This window comes from Sycon ciliatum, chromosome 12 (assembly GCF_964019385.1).
Source record: "Sycon ciliatum chromosome 12, ocSycCili1.1, whole genome shotgun sequence".
In the NCBI taxonomy this organism is placed as follows: domain Eukaryota; kingdom Metazoa; phylum Porifera; class Calcarea; order Leucosolenida; family Sycettidae; genus Sycon; species Sycon ciliatum.
The window spans coordinates 4,723,674-4,743,031 of record NC_088654.1 but is presented as its reverse complement, the minus strand read 5'-3'; the positions used below and the strand labels follow the sequence as shown (position 1 = coordinate 4,743,031).

The 19,358-nt window shown below is 48.5% G+C and overlaps 1 protein-coding gene across 1 annotated transcript; it reads right to left on the bottom strand.

Moving 5' to 3' along the window:
- Positions 1-10,369: 10,369 nt before the first annotated feature.
- On the bottom strand, positions 10,370-14,559 carry LOC135827878 (uncharacterized). Its single transcript, XM_065340313.1, has 6 exons — positions 14,445-14,559; positions 13,622-14,267; positions 12,461-13,430; positions 12,139-12,283; positions 11,305-11,978; positions 10,370-10,864 (listed from the first exon to the last, which is right to left on the bottom strand). Exons 1-6 carry the CDS (start codon positions 14,557-14,559, stop codon positions 10,370-10,372), a joined length of 3,045 nt encoding a protein of 1,014 aa, XP_065196385.1.
- Between the last annotated feature and the right edge of the window lie 4,799 nt (positions 14,560-19,358).

The following is a 19,358-nucleotide window of genomic DNA, read 5'->3' as shown; positions in this document are numbered from 1 at the left end:
TGTGTTGCATATGCTCTACTGACTTGAGGCGCGCTTCCTGTTCCTTACACTTGTCCTCCAGCGCAGATATACGGGAATCTGATTGCACCGTACTAATAGGCGTATGCGTGTGTGCAAGGTCAGCTTGCTCTTTTCTAATCATGGAGAGTTCCCCTTGCATGTTGACGATTGCCGAGGAGATCCCTGAAAAAACTTCCTGAAGGGCGGCCAATTCAGCCTTGACTGTCCCAACTATTTCGGTCTTGATGCTTTCGATCAGGCCATTGACATCTAATATGGAGTCTTCGGGAGGCGAGATAACCTCTAAGTCACTTACCGGCGACTTGCTGCCTGCATCTCGATCGCATTCCGTAGGGTGTGTGGTTCTGCCCGCAGAACACACGTTCGCCTCTCCAGTAGAGTCACCAGCAGACCGAGAGTCTGTGTCGTCCTCCTCAACGTAGAGATCAAAGCATGGCTTCCCAAAGGCCTGCTTTGGGGTTACCGATCCTTGCTTGTAGCTATCGTTTGGATATGAATAGTCGATCAACGGCATGTTCACAGCTCAAAAAAAAAAAAAAAAAAAAAAAAAAAAAAAAAAAAAGAGCTATGAAGAGAGGTAGAAGACGACGATCCTCAAACCCTCCAGAAACCATTACTGACCGTATCCGAACTCGCATCGAAAATACCCATAACCCTTCGTTTATACCTCAGAGCTTTAACATTTAATTTTTTCTCGTTATAGTAAGTATGGACTTTTCATCACTGCTGTCTCTGAAAGGAGGATCTGCCTCTTTACTCCGCGTAGCAGGTCTGTCTCTACGATCTCAACCCAAGTACTCTGAGATTCTCCTCTCCCTCCAAACATGGGGACAAAATGTGCTATTTCTGGGTCAGAGCAGCATGGGGAAATCCCATTACCTCAAGGAAATACTTCGAGAAGTAAAGCCGGAACGACTTTACGTCATCTCCAATACTTCACCGGAGCAACAGGCAGGAAGGCACGGAGTTTAAACATTACAGTGCAATGCCTGAGTGTATCGAAGAGACGGACATTCAGCCCAAGTCCTTTGTCATTATAGATGATATACGTGTCATGGGACTGAAGCATGGCAGTCAGAGGGAATGTCTTTACAAGTTTTTCACCATGTATAGCCATCATTATGAACTTAATGTGTTCTTTCTCTCTCAAAGCTTTGATAACATCAAAGATATGAAGATAAATACCAACTTCCTCTATCTTTTTCGCTTTACAGATAAATCCAACATCAAACGCTATCTTCATACTTTATTTGGCGGATCCTGTTTGAAAGCTAATCTTGTCTATAAACTCTATGAAAAACTATTAGAAGCTTGTTGGAGACCCTTTCTAGCGGTCGATGCATCACGCAATGAGTTTTATACTCACTGTGATTCCATAACCTCGAAGGTTGTGTATTTTCTGCCTATAGTAAGTATGGATGGTGTCAGTGTTCGCATTATACCCACCCACAGTGAGTGGGATGTGGTTACCGTCACTAAGATTGGAGACACCTGGGAGGTCACATTCCCTAGAGTAAAACTAATTGTCCAAATCGAATCCGAAGTTGATAGTTTTGAGTGGATTGCTGGCTGTGAAGCACGGGGGGTAGGAGTGGATGAGATTGATTAAGCCCGTTGTACAGAAATGGAGCGAATACGGGTGCACTTCCAACCTATCTGCATCGAGTGCAACGGCCGTACTCACCCAATACCACCAGAGAAGAGAGACGAGACCATGAAGATGATATTACAAAACCCCCAGGATATCCTGAGTAAAGGTGACACCATGTGGGAGGTTCAAGGTACTCCTCCAGTACGAGGTGGAGATTATAAGACATTTTCCGGGCAAGTGAGAGAAGCACTGGCCTATATCCCCGAAGAAGATCGCCCATTTCCTATCTCCCAAGTGAAATCAAACCCTCGAGTAAAGGCTATGTATGATAGAACATTTAAGAACAATCCGGATCTGATAAACCCATCCTCGGTTACTAATGCTGTTGCATCGAATCTCCTCGATTATGATCAGAGTTCTGGAATGGCAAGAGGGTCCATACCAGAGGCTAGAAGGAGGAGAAACATCTCTGCCGCTAGTATCCCACTGCAAACCGCCATGGAGCCAAAGTTTGATAGAATAGTGATAAATACATTTGGTAAACTTCTAGTAGACCATAAGATACCGGAAGCCTTTCTGCAAAGCAGCCACTTCAGTGCAAGGCCGCAACTACACCAAGTCTATCAGGAGGATGAGCAGGGGCTCAGAGGTAGAATGGAAAACACTAGAGATAATCTCGAATTTCAAATCCTCAAAGACTATGCTACTCTGGTCAACCAAATCAATCAGTTTCACCTGTCGCGTTATCCATTCCAGCAGATTGCAGCAGCAGCCAACCTTGATGCGCTTCCAAACCACTCGAGGAGTAATGTGAAATTGGCTGCAATAAGAACTCAGCTTCTAGCCATACCAGGATCCGCAGACAAATATTCCGGTATAGGAGATATGATCAACGCCTACACTCGAACCAAAGAAGCAAAACTTATCAACGCAGAACAATTTATGTTAGGTCTCAAAGAGCACATGGTTGATGATGCCACCTTTATCAAAAGTGTCTTCAAGAATCGGCAAGTGGCTAGCAATACAAGGAGTCCCTATTACCGAACACTTGCTATTCTGAAAGGAAAATCCCTGGTATACTAGGTATGGATGTGGAGCTGAGCAACGTGGACATAGAGTCTGCGCTGAAACACATTCGCGGGTTCCGAGGTGTGACTAGCTACGATCTCCTGCCTGCCTTAAACCATGGCGAGTTTTGTGTGTGTAACACGGACAACATACTCCCGATACTGGACAAACCCGAAGGGGGACACCATTGGCTGACGGTGTGTAGGGAAGGCGATAATGTTCTGATATTTGACAGCTTCGGGCGTGCATTGATGCAGATGGCCGAAGACTATAAAGAACCAGAACTAAAACAATGTTTTCTTAATGTTTATTCCGGCTGTAACCTGTACACCAATACGCAAGTCATTCAAGATAGAAGCACAGCGGTCTGCGGACGTTATGCCATCCTGGTAGCGAAAGTCTTCTCAAAGACTGGTATAGACGGAGTATTGGAATTCCTCTCCTGTACGTTCTCTCACGATACCCTTCACAACGATCAAGTCATGGTTGGTGGGGATTGGCAAGATGATCTTGCCGATGAGCTACATAAACCTAAGCGAGTACATTTCCCACGCAGAAAAGTGGACGTTTACGGCAAGGACGATGTATGGAGTGCTGATCTCGTAGAAATGCAGCCCTTTAGCGAATATAACGAAGGAATTAGATATATTCTCAATGTTATAGACATATACACGAAGTATGCTTGGAGTGTGCCACTTATAAGAAAAAACCGGGGACAGTGTTGTCTCAGCCTTTAAAACCATCACAACCAATCGGAAACCTAAGCTACTATTGGTGGACCATGGCTCGGAATTTTATAACAAAACGTTCAAGGAGTGGTTGAAGAAAAACGACATTCACATGTACAGTACATGTAACAGTTTTCCCCTGTTCTCTATAACTTTACACTCCCTCGCACCTCATGCGTCTTACGCCTGTCTATTAGCACCTTCATTGGCGCCATTGCCACATGTATACTATCACATTTTGCATATAACTGGTCGAGGCACGCTCAACCAGGCCTCTTACTTTTCAAGTTTGATTAAACCTGTTACACTGGTAGCAGAGGATGGTTCCTACTCTGCTTTTGGCAGGTGTTCTGGTCGCTCTGCTTACGCTCCTCGTACTCGTCGTTCGGCTGATAAACGATATCAAGACCGCTCAGCGCGTTAGCCAAGGAAACCGAACGATACATCCGAACTCAGAACCGTGGGAGCCAACACCCCGCCTTACGAAAGAGCCGCCTGTGTTTGGAGGAGATTCCGCTACATTCAAAGAATGGACGTTTGCAATGGACATGGCCCTACGGTCGTTGGCACTCCCAAATGCGGCACAGAGGGTCGACTACGCGGCAGGATTTTTGACTGGAAACGCTCGTCTTTGGTTGATATCGGCATTGGAAGCTAACCAAGTGTTTTCCGACTGGCCTGCTCTGAAAGCGGCACTTGGCGATGTGTACGGACCACGGCACAACGAGGAAACATCGCGTATGGGACTAATTTCCGCAGCACAGCGCGGGTCGCTGGACGCATACATTGCTGCTTTCACTCGCCTCAGCCTGCAAGTGCGGAAATCGACCACCACACCAGAGCGCTGCTGTTCGTCAGGGGTCTAGTTCCGCACATCCAGCGACAGGTCATGCGTGAGCATCCACGTACCCTGGAGCAAGCTGTCATGGCAGCAAACACCGTGGAGCAGTCGTCAGGGCCACCGGCGTCGGGGCCACCAGCCAGTAGAGAGTCGCGTTCCGTGCCCAGCTTCCGTGGTCAGGGCCTCCGCAAGCTGACGGACCAAGAGCGTGTCCAACTGCGAGCAATGGGACACTGCTTTGCTTGCAGGAAGCCAGGCCACCTCGCTAAAGACTGTACTGACGGTGGACAGCGCTACCCAAACGCTGGTCGCCAGTAAGAAAGGGGGTGCGCTTACTGGCGACGACCGAAGCACCCACGCCGGTACCAGTCGCTAACCGGTTCGGAGCTCTGGAGGTTGAAGACGTTGCTCTCCAGGAACCTACGGAGCCGGAGACACCCATAGCTGTAGGAAATTGTCCCGTTGCAGAAAGGTGTCATGTCAGCAACGTCAGCGTCGGCAATGAACCTGAACACGACCTACTGCGCATACAGGGAAAGATCGGCGGTCGCCGTGCAGTGATGCTGATAGATTCCGGTTCGACGCATGACTTCATTGCAGACAGTTTTGTTCGAAAGCATCATCTTGACACGGATGCAAGCTCAGCAGTGCTGAGCGTAACATTGGCGGACGGCTCGACCAGCGAGGTCCCGCAGATTTCCACACGCACGCTAAGGGTGACAGTCGGGGGCTTCAGTGAGGAACAGCACTTTACTGTGTATCCCCTGACTCGCTACGACGCTATTCTTGGCAAGCCGTGGCTTACAAGGAACAACCCCAGCATCAACTTCCGTACGAACGAAGTTCAGTTGGACGGTGAGCCCTTTGTTGCCAAATTGCCTTCAGCTAACCCGCCGACAGCCGACCGGCCATCTGTGGAAAGCATGTTTATCAGTGGCCGACAAGCTCGTCATGCCCTGAGGAGTGGAGCCGAGGGGTTTCTTGCATGGGTCACTGCTGCAAACGAGGAGAATCGTTCCGGGCCACAACTCCAGGAATCAGAGCAACAAGACATCCAGAACCTGCTCAAGAGGTACCAGGATTTATTTCCAGACGAGCTGCCGAATGAGCTTCCACCGAAGAGACCAGTCGACCATGAAATCCAGATAGAAGATGGAGCCAGACCACCGTCTCGACCCGCCTACCGCCTGCCGAAACCAGAGATGGACGAGCTCCAGTCACAGCTATCAGAATTACTTGAGAAGGGATTCATTGAGCCAAGTAAGTCGCCATACGGTGCACCTGTGTTTTTTGTGAAAAAGTCGGATGGTACTCTGAGAATGGTGTGCGATTGGCGAGAATTGAATAGAATTACGATCAAAAACAAAGCTTGTCTTCCTAATATTGATGACTTATTCGACACGATCCAGGGCAGTGCATATTTCTCCAAGTTGGACTTGCGGTCAGGCTACAATCAAATCAGAATTCAAGACTCGGATGTTTCTAAGACGGCCATTAATACGCCGTTCGGCCACTTCCAATTTAGAGTCATGGGATTCGGGCTGACTAATGCCCCGGCCACCTTTCAGTCTCTCATGAACTCTATTCTGCAACCGCATCTCCGAAAATTCGTTGTAGTATTCTTGGATGACATTCTAGTTTTCAGCAAGACCTGGGAAGAACATCAGCATCATCTTCAAACAGTTCTAGAAACACTTAGAAATAGTGAGCTGTATTGCAAACAGTCTAAATGCGAATTCGGCGTGAGAGAAGTTCTCTTCTTGGGGCATAAAATCAACGGCACATCAATTTCCCCTGATCCCAAGAAGATAAGTGCTGTGGAAACATGGCCAACTCCGTCGTCAGTAACTGATGTGAGGAAGTTTCTTGGCTTTGCAAACTATTTCCGAAGGTTCATAGATCGACACTCGACCATCTCTCGTCCATTAGAAGAAATCACCGGAAAAAATTCACGCTTTGAATGGAGCGCTGCTAGACAGAAGGCATTTGAGTCTCTAAAATCAGCATTACTCGAGGCGCCAGTGTTGCAACTGGCCGATGTTGAGAAAAGCTTCATGGTAGAAACTGACGCAAGTGACTTTGCAGTGGCGGGTGTGCTCCTGCAGCAGGGAGAAGATATGGATTTGCATCCCGTAGCCTATTGTAGTCGGAAACTGTCAGCTGCAGAACGCAACTATACTGCGGCCGAGAGGGAAACGTTGGCTGTGGTATTTGCATTAAAGTGCTGGAGAATCTATCTATTCCGCCACTTTGACCTGATGACTGATAATATGGGTGTTGTCTATTTACGAACCAAACCGACTCTCACCAAGCGTGAGGCAAGATGGGTAGAGTTTTTAGCTGACTATGACTTTACGGTCTTTCACAAACCAGGAAAGAAAAACATTGCCGACCCGCTTTCACGCCGTCCAGATCTGTTCAGTGATTCTGAAATAGGCGGGTCATCCTATCCTCCTAACATTCAGTTGAATGCCATAGAGCATACCCTAGAGATTAATCCAGACTTAGCGCAGTTAATTGTCAGCGGTTACAAGTGCGACAAGGATCTTGCTCCCATTATCAGGAGACTGAAAAATTCAAGCCATGACAATCTGCACGACCGTTACCTTCTAAATGAAACACCCGGTTATCTTTATCTCAGATCTTCACCACAGAACCGGTTATGCATTCCAAAGAGTAGCAAACTCCGACTCGCCCTGCTTCAAGAATACCATGACTGTGTGACTGCGGGGCATCCCGGTCGAGATCGCACCTATTTCAGACTCTCTAGATATTTCTATTGGCCCAGAATGGGACTGGATGTAAAGGCCTTTGTCAAGTCATGTGACGTCTGCCAACGAGTTAAAGGCGGCCAGCTAAAAACTGGTCTCTTGCAGAATTTACCAGTGCCCAGTCAGCCGTGGGCAGATATCTCGATGGATTTTATCATGGGTTTGCCTAGGACCGACAAAGGTCATGATGCTATATATGTATTTGTAGACCGCTTGACAAAGTGTGTACATTTAGCACCTACTTCCTCTACTATTGACGCTAAAGGAAGTGCTGATCTGTATATTCAACATGTATTTCGACTTCATGGTTTGAGTTCTAGTATTGTATGTGATCGTGATCCAAGATTTACGGCAGCATTTTTTCAGGAATTGTTTGATCGCTTAGGAACGAAACTAGCATTTAGTACTGCCAATCACCCTCAGACAGATGGCCTAACTGAACGAGTAAACAGAATAGTAGAGGATGTGCTGAGGGCTTTTGTAAATCATAAACAAGATAACTGGGATATGCTCCTACCTCTCTGTGAGTTTTCTATCAACAGCGCTACTCAATCATCTACAGGAAACACACCGTTCTTCTTAAATTACGGTCTAAATCCCAGAGCGCCACCCGACTTCCTCAACCCTATTCAGGAGGCAGAGATTCAGCTGATTGGTTGCAAGCAAGACAAGACGCGGTCAAGATCTCACAAGATGCGCTAGTGGCAGCTCAAGCTCGTCAGGCCTTCTATGCAGATCGGACAAGGGTCGAGGGAAAGCTGAAGGTGGGAGATTTGGTAATGGTCTACCGGGATTTCCTCCTGACTCCTGAAGCTCGGGACCGACCATCCCATAAATTACGCCCCAAGTGGTTTGGCCCCTTTCCTATAACCCATGTGGTCGGCCCGAATGCCTACAAGCTCAAGTTGCCTCATACCAGCCGCTGTCACCCGGTATTTAATGTGTCGGCACTCCGTGCCTACGAGAAGAACGCTATTCCTAATAGGAGACAGCCTACGCCTCCGCCTATCACGGACCTTGATGGTCATGCCCGCTATGTGGTGGAGAACATTCTCAGTCACCGCCGCCGGCAGAATCAGCTTCAGTACCTAGTCAAGTGGCAAGGCTACTCTGATGCCACTTGGGAGCCTGAACATTATTTGTTGGATGAATCTGGTAATGACATTGTTCCACTTCAGAAGTACAAAACCTTGGCTTCTGCCCGCTGAGTTTTGCAGTTGAACTTCTAGTTTCACCTTACACATTTGTTGAGCTTATTACACTTTATTTGCATGGAGTTTCAGTCGTCTTATTGTGTTACTTCAAGCCTTTTTTCGTCTCGCACGTGTTTGCGCTTATTGTACTCTATTCCACTTGAGCATTTGGGTTATAAGCTCCTTCCTCTCCATAGGAGGGGATGATGTAACAGTTTTCCCTGTTCTCTATAACTTTACACTCCCTCGCACCTCATGCGTCTTACGCCTGTCTATTAGCACCTTCATTGGCGCCATTGCCACATGTATACTATCACATTTTGCATATAACTGGTCGAGGCACGCTCAACCAGGCCTCTTACTTTTCAAGTTTGATTAAACCTGTTACAGTACAGAGAATGAAGGAAAAGCCGTCGTCGTTGAACGTTTCAACAGAACGCTAAAATCTCGTATGTGGAAGCACTTCACCGCTCGCTCGACCAACGTCTACATCGATGTGCTGCAAAAACTTGTCGACAACTACAACAATAGAAAACACCGTACAATTGGGATGACCCCCATGGAAGCCTCCCTAGGAAAACCGATTGAGCAACTGTATGAGCCCATTGCGGATGAGCCTGTCTTTCAAGTCGGAGATAAAGTTCGCATTACAGTGGAAAAAAGAATGTTTGCGAAGGGATACACACCCAACTGGACCGAAGAGGTATTTGTGATTCGTAAGGTTCTCCCCACTTATCCGGTCACCTACAAAGTGAAAGACCTTGCCGATGAACCCATCACAGGAAGCTTCTACAAACAGCAGCTCATGAAGACTGAGCAAGCTACATTTCGAATCGATAAGGTGTTGAAAAGACGTGAGGGTAGTTTGCTGGTCAAGTGGAAGGGATACCCCGAAAAGTTCAACCAATGGGTATCGCAGAAAGAAATGAGGTATATTTCCAAGGATAGTAGTATAGGGAAACGATGATGCAGTGCACAATGCAGACTACTGCAAGAAATCTGCTTCTGCTGTTATTGCTGATCGACTGGCAGAACAAGGTCATGTAGACCTACCACAATGTGTATCGTCGCCGGAGTCGAAACCATCTCGGCTTTCTAGAGTTTTGGTACGAGTGTGTCGCTTAGTCAGGCGCAGTGGATCGAGATTTCAGGTGCTGATGCGGCAACTGTGTTTCAACTCCAGAACGGGTCGTACGCAATTTCTTACATTTGCAAAAGAACTATTTAAAAACGGTATCAGCCATGTTAAAATTGTGGCCCTGTACTTATTCAGCAGCGAGTTAGCGAACATCTGTATGGAGAATTCAACGGAACTGGGATTGCACTATGTACATCATGTCATGACCTGGCACTTAGATTACATGACCACCAATGTTTCACCCTGGTTGGCGGAAAAAGGAGGTTGGCAAAGTTTTGAAAACACCCTTACACACGACTTCAACTGGTCAAATCGCTCAGTATGGACTCATCCTCGTTCAGCCTTTTTGGCCATAAATTTTCTCATACTAATGGTTGAATGGATGTGAGAAAAAATTCCCGGTGCAGTAAGATCAAGATGGACTCCTCAAGCAATGACACCCCATCAGCCGAGCCATCAACTGCGAGCAACAGCGGAACCTATGAGAAAGTGAAGGGGCGTTTGAATAAAGTTAAACTTACTCAACAACTACTCCTGCTTGCACCAGTGCTGTTCGGAGCCAGCAATGTGGTGGCAGAGAAATCCACTCAAACCTCACCAGCCGAAAGAACAAGCATCATAACTACATTCATACTGGCCATCATATGGACTTTAATCTCATTTTTATGTCATCATTGTGAGCATAAATTTACGCAAGTATATAAGCATTTTCTCAAGCTAGGGAAATATATGCCCGCAGATACGGAACTTGATCAATTTGATGATATATGGACTATGCTGCGCACACACTGCAAACCAAAGTATGTAGGGTAATATTTTATGATGCGATGAAGATTATTATACCGCACAATGCACTATATCCTGCAATATAATTGAGGAACAAGCCTGAAATATTTAACAAAAATGTAGAGTGTTGGAGCCAGCTCCACACGTCAAGAAAGGAGGAATATTAGACAGAAGAATGGCGGGGAGTTTTGCATGAAAATGATGAAACATGTTCAATGTGGGGTCCTGCCCATTAAATGTCCTTGTGACCATATGCAAGTGTGGCCATGCCATCATCCAGTATATACCGCTTGCAGTCGAATGGAGACAATGCCACCTTGGTGGTTACCTCCTCATACACTGTGTGGCAATGTGATCGGAGACCCGTCATAGGCCTGGCAGACACACGATGACTGAGCAGTGCATCTACATAGTCCTTGTGGGTGATGGTATTTGCCAGGACTGCCTTCCGCACACCCTTGGCCCGTTTGGCCGATTCCTGCCCGATGTAGGAGTACATCTTCGATCTTAGACCTACAAACTCCACCATGGATTTCCCACCAAGCTCATGTTTGAATTTGCCAACCACTTTCTTATTGACAGAAGTGTACTGAGGATGGTCAGTGGGAAAGTTGCTGGTGTCATACAGAGACAGATCCATCTCTGCATAAACATCACCGGTGGTTATGTGCACAATAACAGAGTCGGTGTCGGTGTACAACAGCCGGATTCTGCTACCGTACTGCTCCTTCAGCACATCGTAATAGAAAGAGTACATGTGCACCTTTGACAGGTCTAGTATCGACATACCCACATAGACCGGCTTGTTGAGCTTGATCTCAGTGTGCTGCTTTTCTATTCCGACAAGCCCGTTTGGGAAAATGTCGTGCCGCACATATGTAGGCTTGCTCACTGCCCTCAGTACCTGCTCCTCACTTTCTTCTCGCAAGAGATCGATGCGTATTCGATTACGAACGTTCTCCATCGTCTTGCCAAAGACTGAGTTGTTCATCAGCCGCAGCACACAAACAGGCAAACATGACACATGAGAATCATATCATGCCATTCCTTCACATCAGCATATTTTTCAATTAGCATACTCCACGTCACACTTGCACCATACATGCGACAAAAACAACAACAACAACAACAACAACATACAAGACTGCACACAACGGTTGCATTTACCTTGTAAAAGCTCTTCTCAAAGTCGGTTGTAGCCCTCGTGCGAAGTGCAGTGTTCAGATTGATGTAGGGGGCCATCCAGGCACTCTGCTGAAATCCCAACACCTTGTAAACAGCGGTCACCATCATGCCCAGACGCGAATACAGCTGCAGTGTACAGTAGTGTAACACATACTTGGACTTGGGTAGGAGACTGGGTGTCAACTTGACTCCATCTACGGCTGACACTTTGAGCTCCTCCACAAGTGCTTGTTGGTATGGTGATAGCTTATCTGAGAATGTTCTCATCACTTCCGGTGCGAGTGGATAATCATTGAAGTAGTGGTGCAGCAAAGAGGGTACCTCAAGATCACACTCCACAATGAACCCAGTGCTCGAATCTACAGGGTGTGCCAGTATCTCGGACAGGTTCTTGTCACACCAGGCAAACTCGGATGTCGGCATACTCTGGCACATAGCCCAGCCATACAGGTTGTTGGCATCAAGGTATAGCAGGTATGATGTGGGCTCGGCAGAATTGTACTGATCCATCGTTGGGTTGTTGGCCTTGCCGTACCGCTGCGACGCCATTGAGATGCCCCCACGTAGACCGGCTTCGACAAACAGATGCATGTCTACATCCGTGAGCAGCTGCAGTTCAATCGGGGTGAACCGTAGTAGAGCATCCCATGCATATCCTACATAACACCATACAACACACCAGAACACAAACACGAAAGTCAATACACCATGCAAAAAGTATATAAATACACCGACAAGAAAGCACAAGCATACTAACAGAGAACACCATCTAAAGGAGAGAATACATTGGACAACAACAAAGACTGATGAACATACCTGGGAGAGTAAGGTAATGGGCTGGATTCAACCCATACGTCTTGTATGCCGTCTTGCAGAAATGCTCAAAGACTTCTGCTAGAAGATAGACATCTGTTTGCAAATAGAGGTCATGATAGGCCTCCATTGTACTGCACTCAAATGTCTGCAAAACGAAAAACTAAACAACAACGCACACACACACACGCAAGCATCCATACACACATGCACACAAGCATCCACAGATAGAGAGCAATGAGTACAAAAAAAAATGTGTAGAGCACATCACAACAGCATTCAAAGTCATAAGTAGAGCACAATACAGAAGGCACAAGCTGCTTACCTGCCATACGTTCTGAGCATGGGCATAGTCGGCATCACTGATACCTTCTCCAGTCAAACTAGACTCAAATGCTGATTTAGGTGGCAGCTGTGTCTCATCAAACCGAGCAAAGGAGTCCATGTACTCGTAGGGGTAGACACCCTTACGCAGGAGAAGGTCATGATGGGCCAATGTACGAGTAAGCTTGAGCGCATCTTCCGGGATGTTGCTCACCAACGAGTCAAGAGAGGAGTTCAAGAAGGCCATGGAGTCGATGAAGCGGTACTGACGCCACTTGAATGAAATATATTTCTCCATGTTGTTGGCGATGACACTGATCTCACCAACCTTCTTAATCCGCTTACGCTGGTTAGAGTCCTCGTACTCCACCTCTTCAACCTCGGTCATACCAATGTGGGCGATGAGGTGGTGAGCATTGTACCCTTTCAGGTTGTGAAACACAACCGGAATGATCTGGCGATCTGGGTAGATACTTAGCTGAATATTACACTGGTAGTGTGCAGCACCACGGTAGTTGTCTGTGCAGATATTCAGAAAGAGGGGAATACACAAACATAGTAAACATCTACAGTGAAGGTGATACCACAGACAATACAATTCAATACACCATGATAAAACACAGATGCAAACAGCTACAAAGACATGAAAATGCACTATACACATCATGCGCATATCTACACACAACTGCAAAACAACAAAAATAAACAAAAAATTATAATACTTACCAGTGAGATGATCATGATCACGAACACGATCTTCTCCAAGTACTTCATCACATATCCAGCAGTTGACTGCGTTCTGAAACTCAAGCTCCAGTTCTGCCGTCATGCGAATTGGCTTGATATCAGCCAAATCCTCCTGGATACTGCCTTCCAACTCTTTGAGACTGTCGAAAAAGTTGTGAATGGCATTCTCACTGCAGTCGCCAAACTCGCCACGGACTTCACCGTTGGATCGGATGGCAGCATATCTACAAGAGCATAAAAGAAGAAGGAAAGTAAGAATGAGTGATTTTTTGAAAAAATGGAATCACACAAAATGCACATACTACAACACGAACACAATTAGGGGAGAACAAGACAAGAAGGAATAACAGGAAGCACTGTGCAGGCATGAGTACAGCAAACATTAGTCAAAAACAACACCAACAACAAAACATACCTGATGCTGCATGGTACATGACGGGCTGTGCGTACAGTGCTGCTGCCATGCTGTTCCTCCATCGGCTCAATGATGGCCTCCGTATCAGCGTAAATGATATATGGAGCCACCATCCTGTGCTTCAAATTTGTATATTTGAGGATGCTGTCCTTTGCTGTGGGCATGACGACTGGCACGGGCTTCATCACCTGACATCTCTCGCTGTGATGCTGCAGGGAGTCTGCTGTTTTGTGTGCGGAGAGGCATCGCAAGCAGTAGTGTGTTGCCCGCTTGTTCTTATTCTCACATGCACGACTGAAGTTTTTTATCCATGTGAAGTGGTTGTCATGTAGAAGGAGGTTGATTGGAGTCTCCTGTCGCTCGCTGAGATAGAGTGGGTACAGATTCCCCTCGTACCCAAACACATTGATTGCAAGACCATTCTGTATCTCCACTTTGGATACATCACGGAGCGTTGCAGGGAACATTACACCGTCGAACCGCAGATCCTCCACATACTGGGTGTACTTGGATGCATGCTCAGCATTCTGTTCGACGGGGTGCAGCGCTGACAACAACGCCCACATCAAACACCTGTCATCGTTGTTCTTTATGTTAATGATGGCCTTCTTTTTTTCTAATTTCGGCGGGATAGCAGCTGCACCACCTACAGTACACCACAAAAATACAACGAAGGCTTTGCTCAGAGTAACACCACATCACAACTACACCCTCTCAACAATCACGACAAACTGTACATCTAGTACAAAACAATACATCTACAACTTTCCACAAGAAATTCGACAGGCTTCGAACAAACACTGCCGGATGAACAGAAACTCACCTCGAAGAGGAGTGTACTTTGCTGTCGATACATCCAGCTGTCTCACTCGAGAAACGGTCCAGTTGGATCCGTTCTGCATCCACTTATCAATAAGACCAGTGATCCTCGCCACCATCGTCTTGACTGCACTATCAATATCCCCTTCGCTGAGGATCCGAGCCGGTCTAGTTCTAAAAAACGGGACGGCAGACGTACTACCCGTGGCCGACTCTCGTGTCATCTCCACCCTCAAAACTAAAACCACCTTGAAAGTGTGAGACTGAAGCTCCTCGAGGAGAACCTGTCTGAGCTCGTCATGATGGCTGCTGAAAAAGACGAGAGGATCAGTGCCTGAACCTGGCAAAGAAAACTTTTTCAAAAACCCACGCACGGCACTCGAGGTGGGCTGTCTGGGCTGCCTAGATCGTTTTGCACTTGGCTCCGCCATCGTCACGTCACCTCCAGCACTGCCTACAACATACTGAGGAAATAATCTCCCCGTACAGCGTATATGAGGTCGGCTATCAGCCTACAATGACACGTGTACTAGTCCACCTTGTGTATACGTCTTTTCCGCAGGGCCACTGAAGGTCGCACACTCCGCGTGCTTATGCGCGCATGCGCAATATGTCATTCACTGCACATCTACTATGTGCAAATCAGGGAGTAGTACGTATTTTACTACTCCCTGGTGCGAATACAACGAACGTGCACAAGTGCACGGTCGCCACGGAAAAGAACATGATGACATTTATGGCATGGCAGGGCCAAAGGTCGAACCCTGGGGGAGTCCCGGGGCCAGACCAAGCGCGCCCGACACAGTGTGCCTTATTTAACCCAAAGGTCAAAGGTCAAACCCTGGGGGAGTCCCGAGCCAGACCAAACGAGCCCGACACAGTCTGCCATATTTGGCCCAAAGGTCAACGGTCAAAAAGTGCACCAGAACCCACCCCGCACTAACTACTAATAACAATCTCAACCTCACGCACAGCTCACATATGGCTCAGCTAGTTCCCTTCCTGCTTGAGGTGGAGATGGGGAAACTGAAAGAGGAAATCAAGCAAGCACAACATGTTGCAGTAATTTTCGACGGTACCACCCATCTTGGCGAGGCATTCGCCATCATCATTCGTTACGTGGACGCATCATGGTGCATCCAGCAACGCCTGGTGAGAATGCATGTGCTTGCCAAAAGCATGCGAGGAACGGAGATGGCCAGAGAACTTATTGCCTGCCTGAGCACATTCCTTCAGATACCTGCCAATAGGCCAGTTGCCTTCGTACGTGATGGCGCATCTGTTAACAAGGTTGCAGTGCGGCATGTTGTAGACTTGCTGTACCCGAGTTCCATGGATGTAGTTTGCGCTTCCCACAGTTTGAACAATATTGGAGACCACTTTGATACCCCCGCCCTGGATGAGTTCTGCCAATGGTGGGTCAGTCTCTTCTCTCGCAGTCATGCCCCTAAACTCGCTTGGAAGACACGGACAGGTGTATCACCGAAGTCTCACAGTGCAACCAGGTGGTGGAGTTTGTGGGAAGTGCTGGAACAACTGCTCAAATACTTCGGGGATGTTCAGCCCTTCTTGGAGGAATGTAAATCAAGCCCGAATGCCTGTCGCCGCCTCCGTTCCATCCTGCAAAACGAAACGGCACCTGACAGCTGTGATATGCTTCGTATGGAGCTGGCTGCCACCGTTGATTTTGGGGAACCATTCGTCCGCAAAACCGACATCATTGAAGGCGACGGCATGTTGAGTGTGGATGCATACACTCATTTGCAAGAGGTGGCTACTGCTGCCCAAGATGCAGTCTACCCCAATGTTGAAGCTCTTGTGAAGGACATTGCACCCGGCGATGTTGGCCGCCAGAACCAGTTGAAAGAGCATGCCAATGGTTGCGTGCGTCCGGCAATTCGTTACTTCCTCACAAAATTCAACCATGAGGATTCACCGCTGTTTGCCAATGTGTTGGCATACAAGGCTGCCAGGCTGTGCTGCCCAATATTCGTTGCCAAGACGAATCCAGTTCCCGCTCTAGTTGATGGTCTCCGTGCCTTTCCGCCCCTGGATAAAGATGGCACTATCCAACAGCTCAAGGTGGAGCTTGCAGCCTACAAGGTTGCTGCTGCTGATACTCAACCTGGCCAAGACCGCCTTTCTTGGTGGAGAGACCAAGTTCAACTGCCGCTGTGGCAGAATGCTGCCCGGATCGTCATCACTGTGCCGCCATCATCTGCTGCTGCCGAGAGAGTTTTCTCGCTCCTTGAAGCAGCAACGAGTAGCCAGCAAGCCTCAACACTGACAGACCACCTGGAAGTGGAGCTCATGCTCCAGTACAACCGTGGCCATGAGCTGTGAGTTCCCAAGCCGTAATGGGACACGAAGATAGTTGCCAGACATTGTCCACCGTGTATCGACTACTAGTATCGCATTTCTATCTTTAATTTACCATGGTGCCCTGTTTCATCTGATCGTGTCTACAATGAAATTAGACACAAGACCATCCGAAAAAGTATTTCTGTACAATATTTTCTTTCCTTTTTATTGGTGCTGAAACTAGCATTAATGCTGCAAACGAGCACTCAACCTAGCATTAGCAACCAAAATAACTAGCATCGCCAAAACCATTTTTGCCCAAAAAAACTAGCATTAGCCGCTGAGGCCTAGGACTGACCAAAGCAGAGACAATGGGCCGACAAGACTTGGTTGTTGCCCTTCGCAAGGAAGGACTAGGAATACGGGAGTCACCAGACCAAATGGTAAGCAACCTGCTCTCCACTTTCCAGCTGCTTAACGAGACTATAAAAGGTATGGCTGCAGAAATAGAATGTCTTCGAACGAGCAAGACAGACGCCATTGTCTCCTTGCAAGTAGAAGTTGCTCAACTGAAGGGAGTGCATGTAGTAGAGAGAATGCAGTCCACAAATCCCGTACCCGTAGCGTCCCCAGCTTGCACTGACCAAGGCTGTGTTTGCATAAGAAATTTCAACCCGGGTCGAGTTCAGCCCGGGTTGAAAGTCTGTACGATAGACAAAAGAGGTGAGCGTTTACATGAAGACAGTTGACCCGGGTCAAATACTGATATGCCGCCAAAAGTCCACATCCCGCCTATTCGTTGATGGAGAGTGCTTGCTATCGTGCGAGGGTACCACTCAGGGTGACCCTCTGGCCATGCCCGTATATGCGCTTGGAGTCCTCCCGCTCATCAAGAAAGTTGCAGTGCCTGGTGCGAAACAGGGCTGGTATGCGAACGATGCTGCAGCCGGTGGCAAGCTAACGCCTGTTCGCCAATGGTGGGACAATCTGGTCAGCCACGGTCCCGGGTATGGCTACCACTGCAATGCCCAGAAGTCACTCCTCCTGGTCAAGCCCTCCAGGTACGCAGCTGCTATCGAGATGTTCGAGGGAACCGGTGTGCAGGTCACGTGTGATGGTTGCCGCCACCTTGGTGCACCTTTGGGCACGGATGAGTTTATAGAACAATTTGTCCAGTCCAAGGTCGCCACCTGGTGTGAGGAAGTTGCGCAGCTCACGACCATCGCTGCATCGCAGCCACAGGCCGCCTACTCCGCCTTCACACAGGGCCTGCAAAACAAGTGGTCCTTCCTGTGCCGGACCTCCTCCATCCCGCCGTCCCTACTTGAACCGCTGGAACACGCAATCAGCGGTCGGCTCATCCCGGCCATCACGGGTCAAACTCCACCTGGGACAACTGTTCGCTCCCTACTCTCTCTGCCTTGCCGGCATGGAGGACTGGGTATGGCAGACCCTTGTTCAGTGGCTGAACAGTACACCTCATCCCGAAGGATCACGGCTAGCCTCGTGTCTCGCCTGCTGGAGCAGGAGTCGTCTCTTGGCGACTCTCTGACTCAGCTCAGGACGGTCAAGGCGACGGCTCGGGCCGAGAAGCGGAGCGCGTTCAAGTCTATGGCTGACGCCCTTCGCTCGGATCACCGGGAGCTGGCCCCTGTTCTCGACCTGGCCCCAGAAAAGGGTGCATCCAGCTGGCTGACCTGCCGCCCCCTCAGCCGCCATGGTTTCACACTCAGCAAGGGAGATTTCCGGGATGGCCTGTGCCTCCGGTACGGCTGGACACCTCCTCGGCTCCCAAGCCTCTGCGTGTGCAGTAAGCCGCTGAGTGTGAGTCACGCCCTGTCGTTCCCGTTTGGTGGCTTCCCGACGCTGCGACATAACGAGGTGAGGTACATCACCGCCAGAGCTCTAAGGCAGGTCGCTCACAACGTGTCAGTGGAACCCCACCTTCAGCCCGTCACCGGAGAGGCCTTCCGCCATCGCACAGCTGTCACGGAGGAGCAAGCTCGGCTGGACGTTGCGGCTAGTGGTGTGTGGGGTGGCCGATTCAAGCGCATCTTTATTGATGTACCGGTGTTCAACCCTTTTGCGTCTTCGAATCGTGCCACCTCCCTCGCTGCTAGCTACAGACGCCATGAACAGGAAAAGCGCCGGAAGTACGAAGAGCGAGTACGTGAAGTTGAGCATGCCTCCTTCGTGCCCGTTGTGCTTTCTGCCTCTGGTGGCTATGGCAAGCATGCCAATGCTCTTTTCACGCGGGTCGCCTCTCTCCTGGCTGAGAAGAGTAAGGAGCCATACGGGCAGATTATCTTCTTGCTGCGCTGCCGCCTTGGGTTTGCCCTGGTGCGTTGTGGTGCTATGTGCCTGCGTGGCTCAAGGAGCATGTTTGCTCCTGCCGTGCCTGAGTCCCCTGCTGTGCTAGTGGCGGCGGAGGCACGCATCCAGTGAACCTGCAGTGATCTTACTGAGTGACAGACTCTGTATCTGATGATTCGTTTTATGTAATTGTGTTGATTCTTCACAAAATGTGTTATTTTGCCCGTACAAGAGGCTCAAGGCTTGTCCAAAAAAACCCAAACTTCTACAGTCCTGTATGGTCACGTGAATCCGTTCGCGCGAA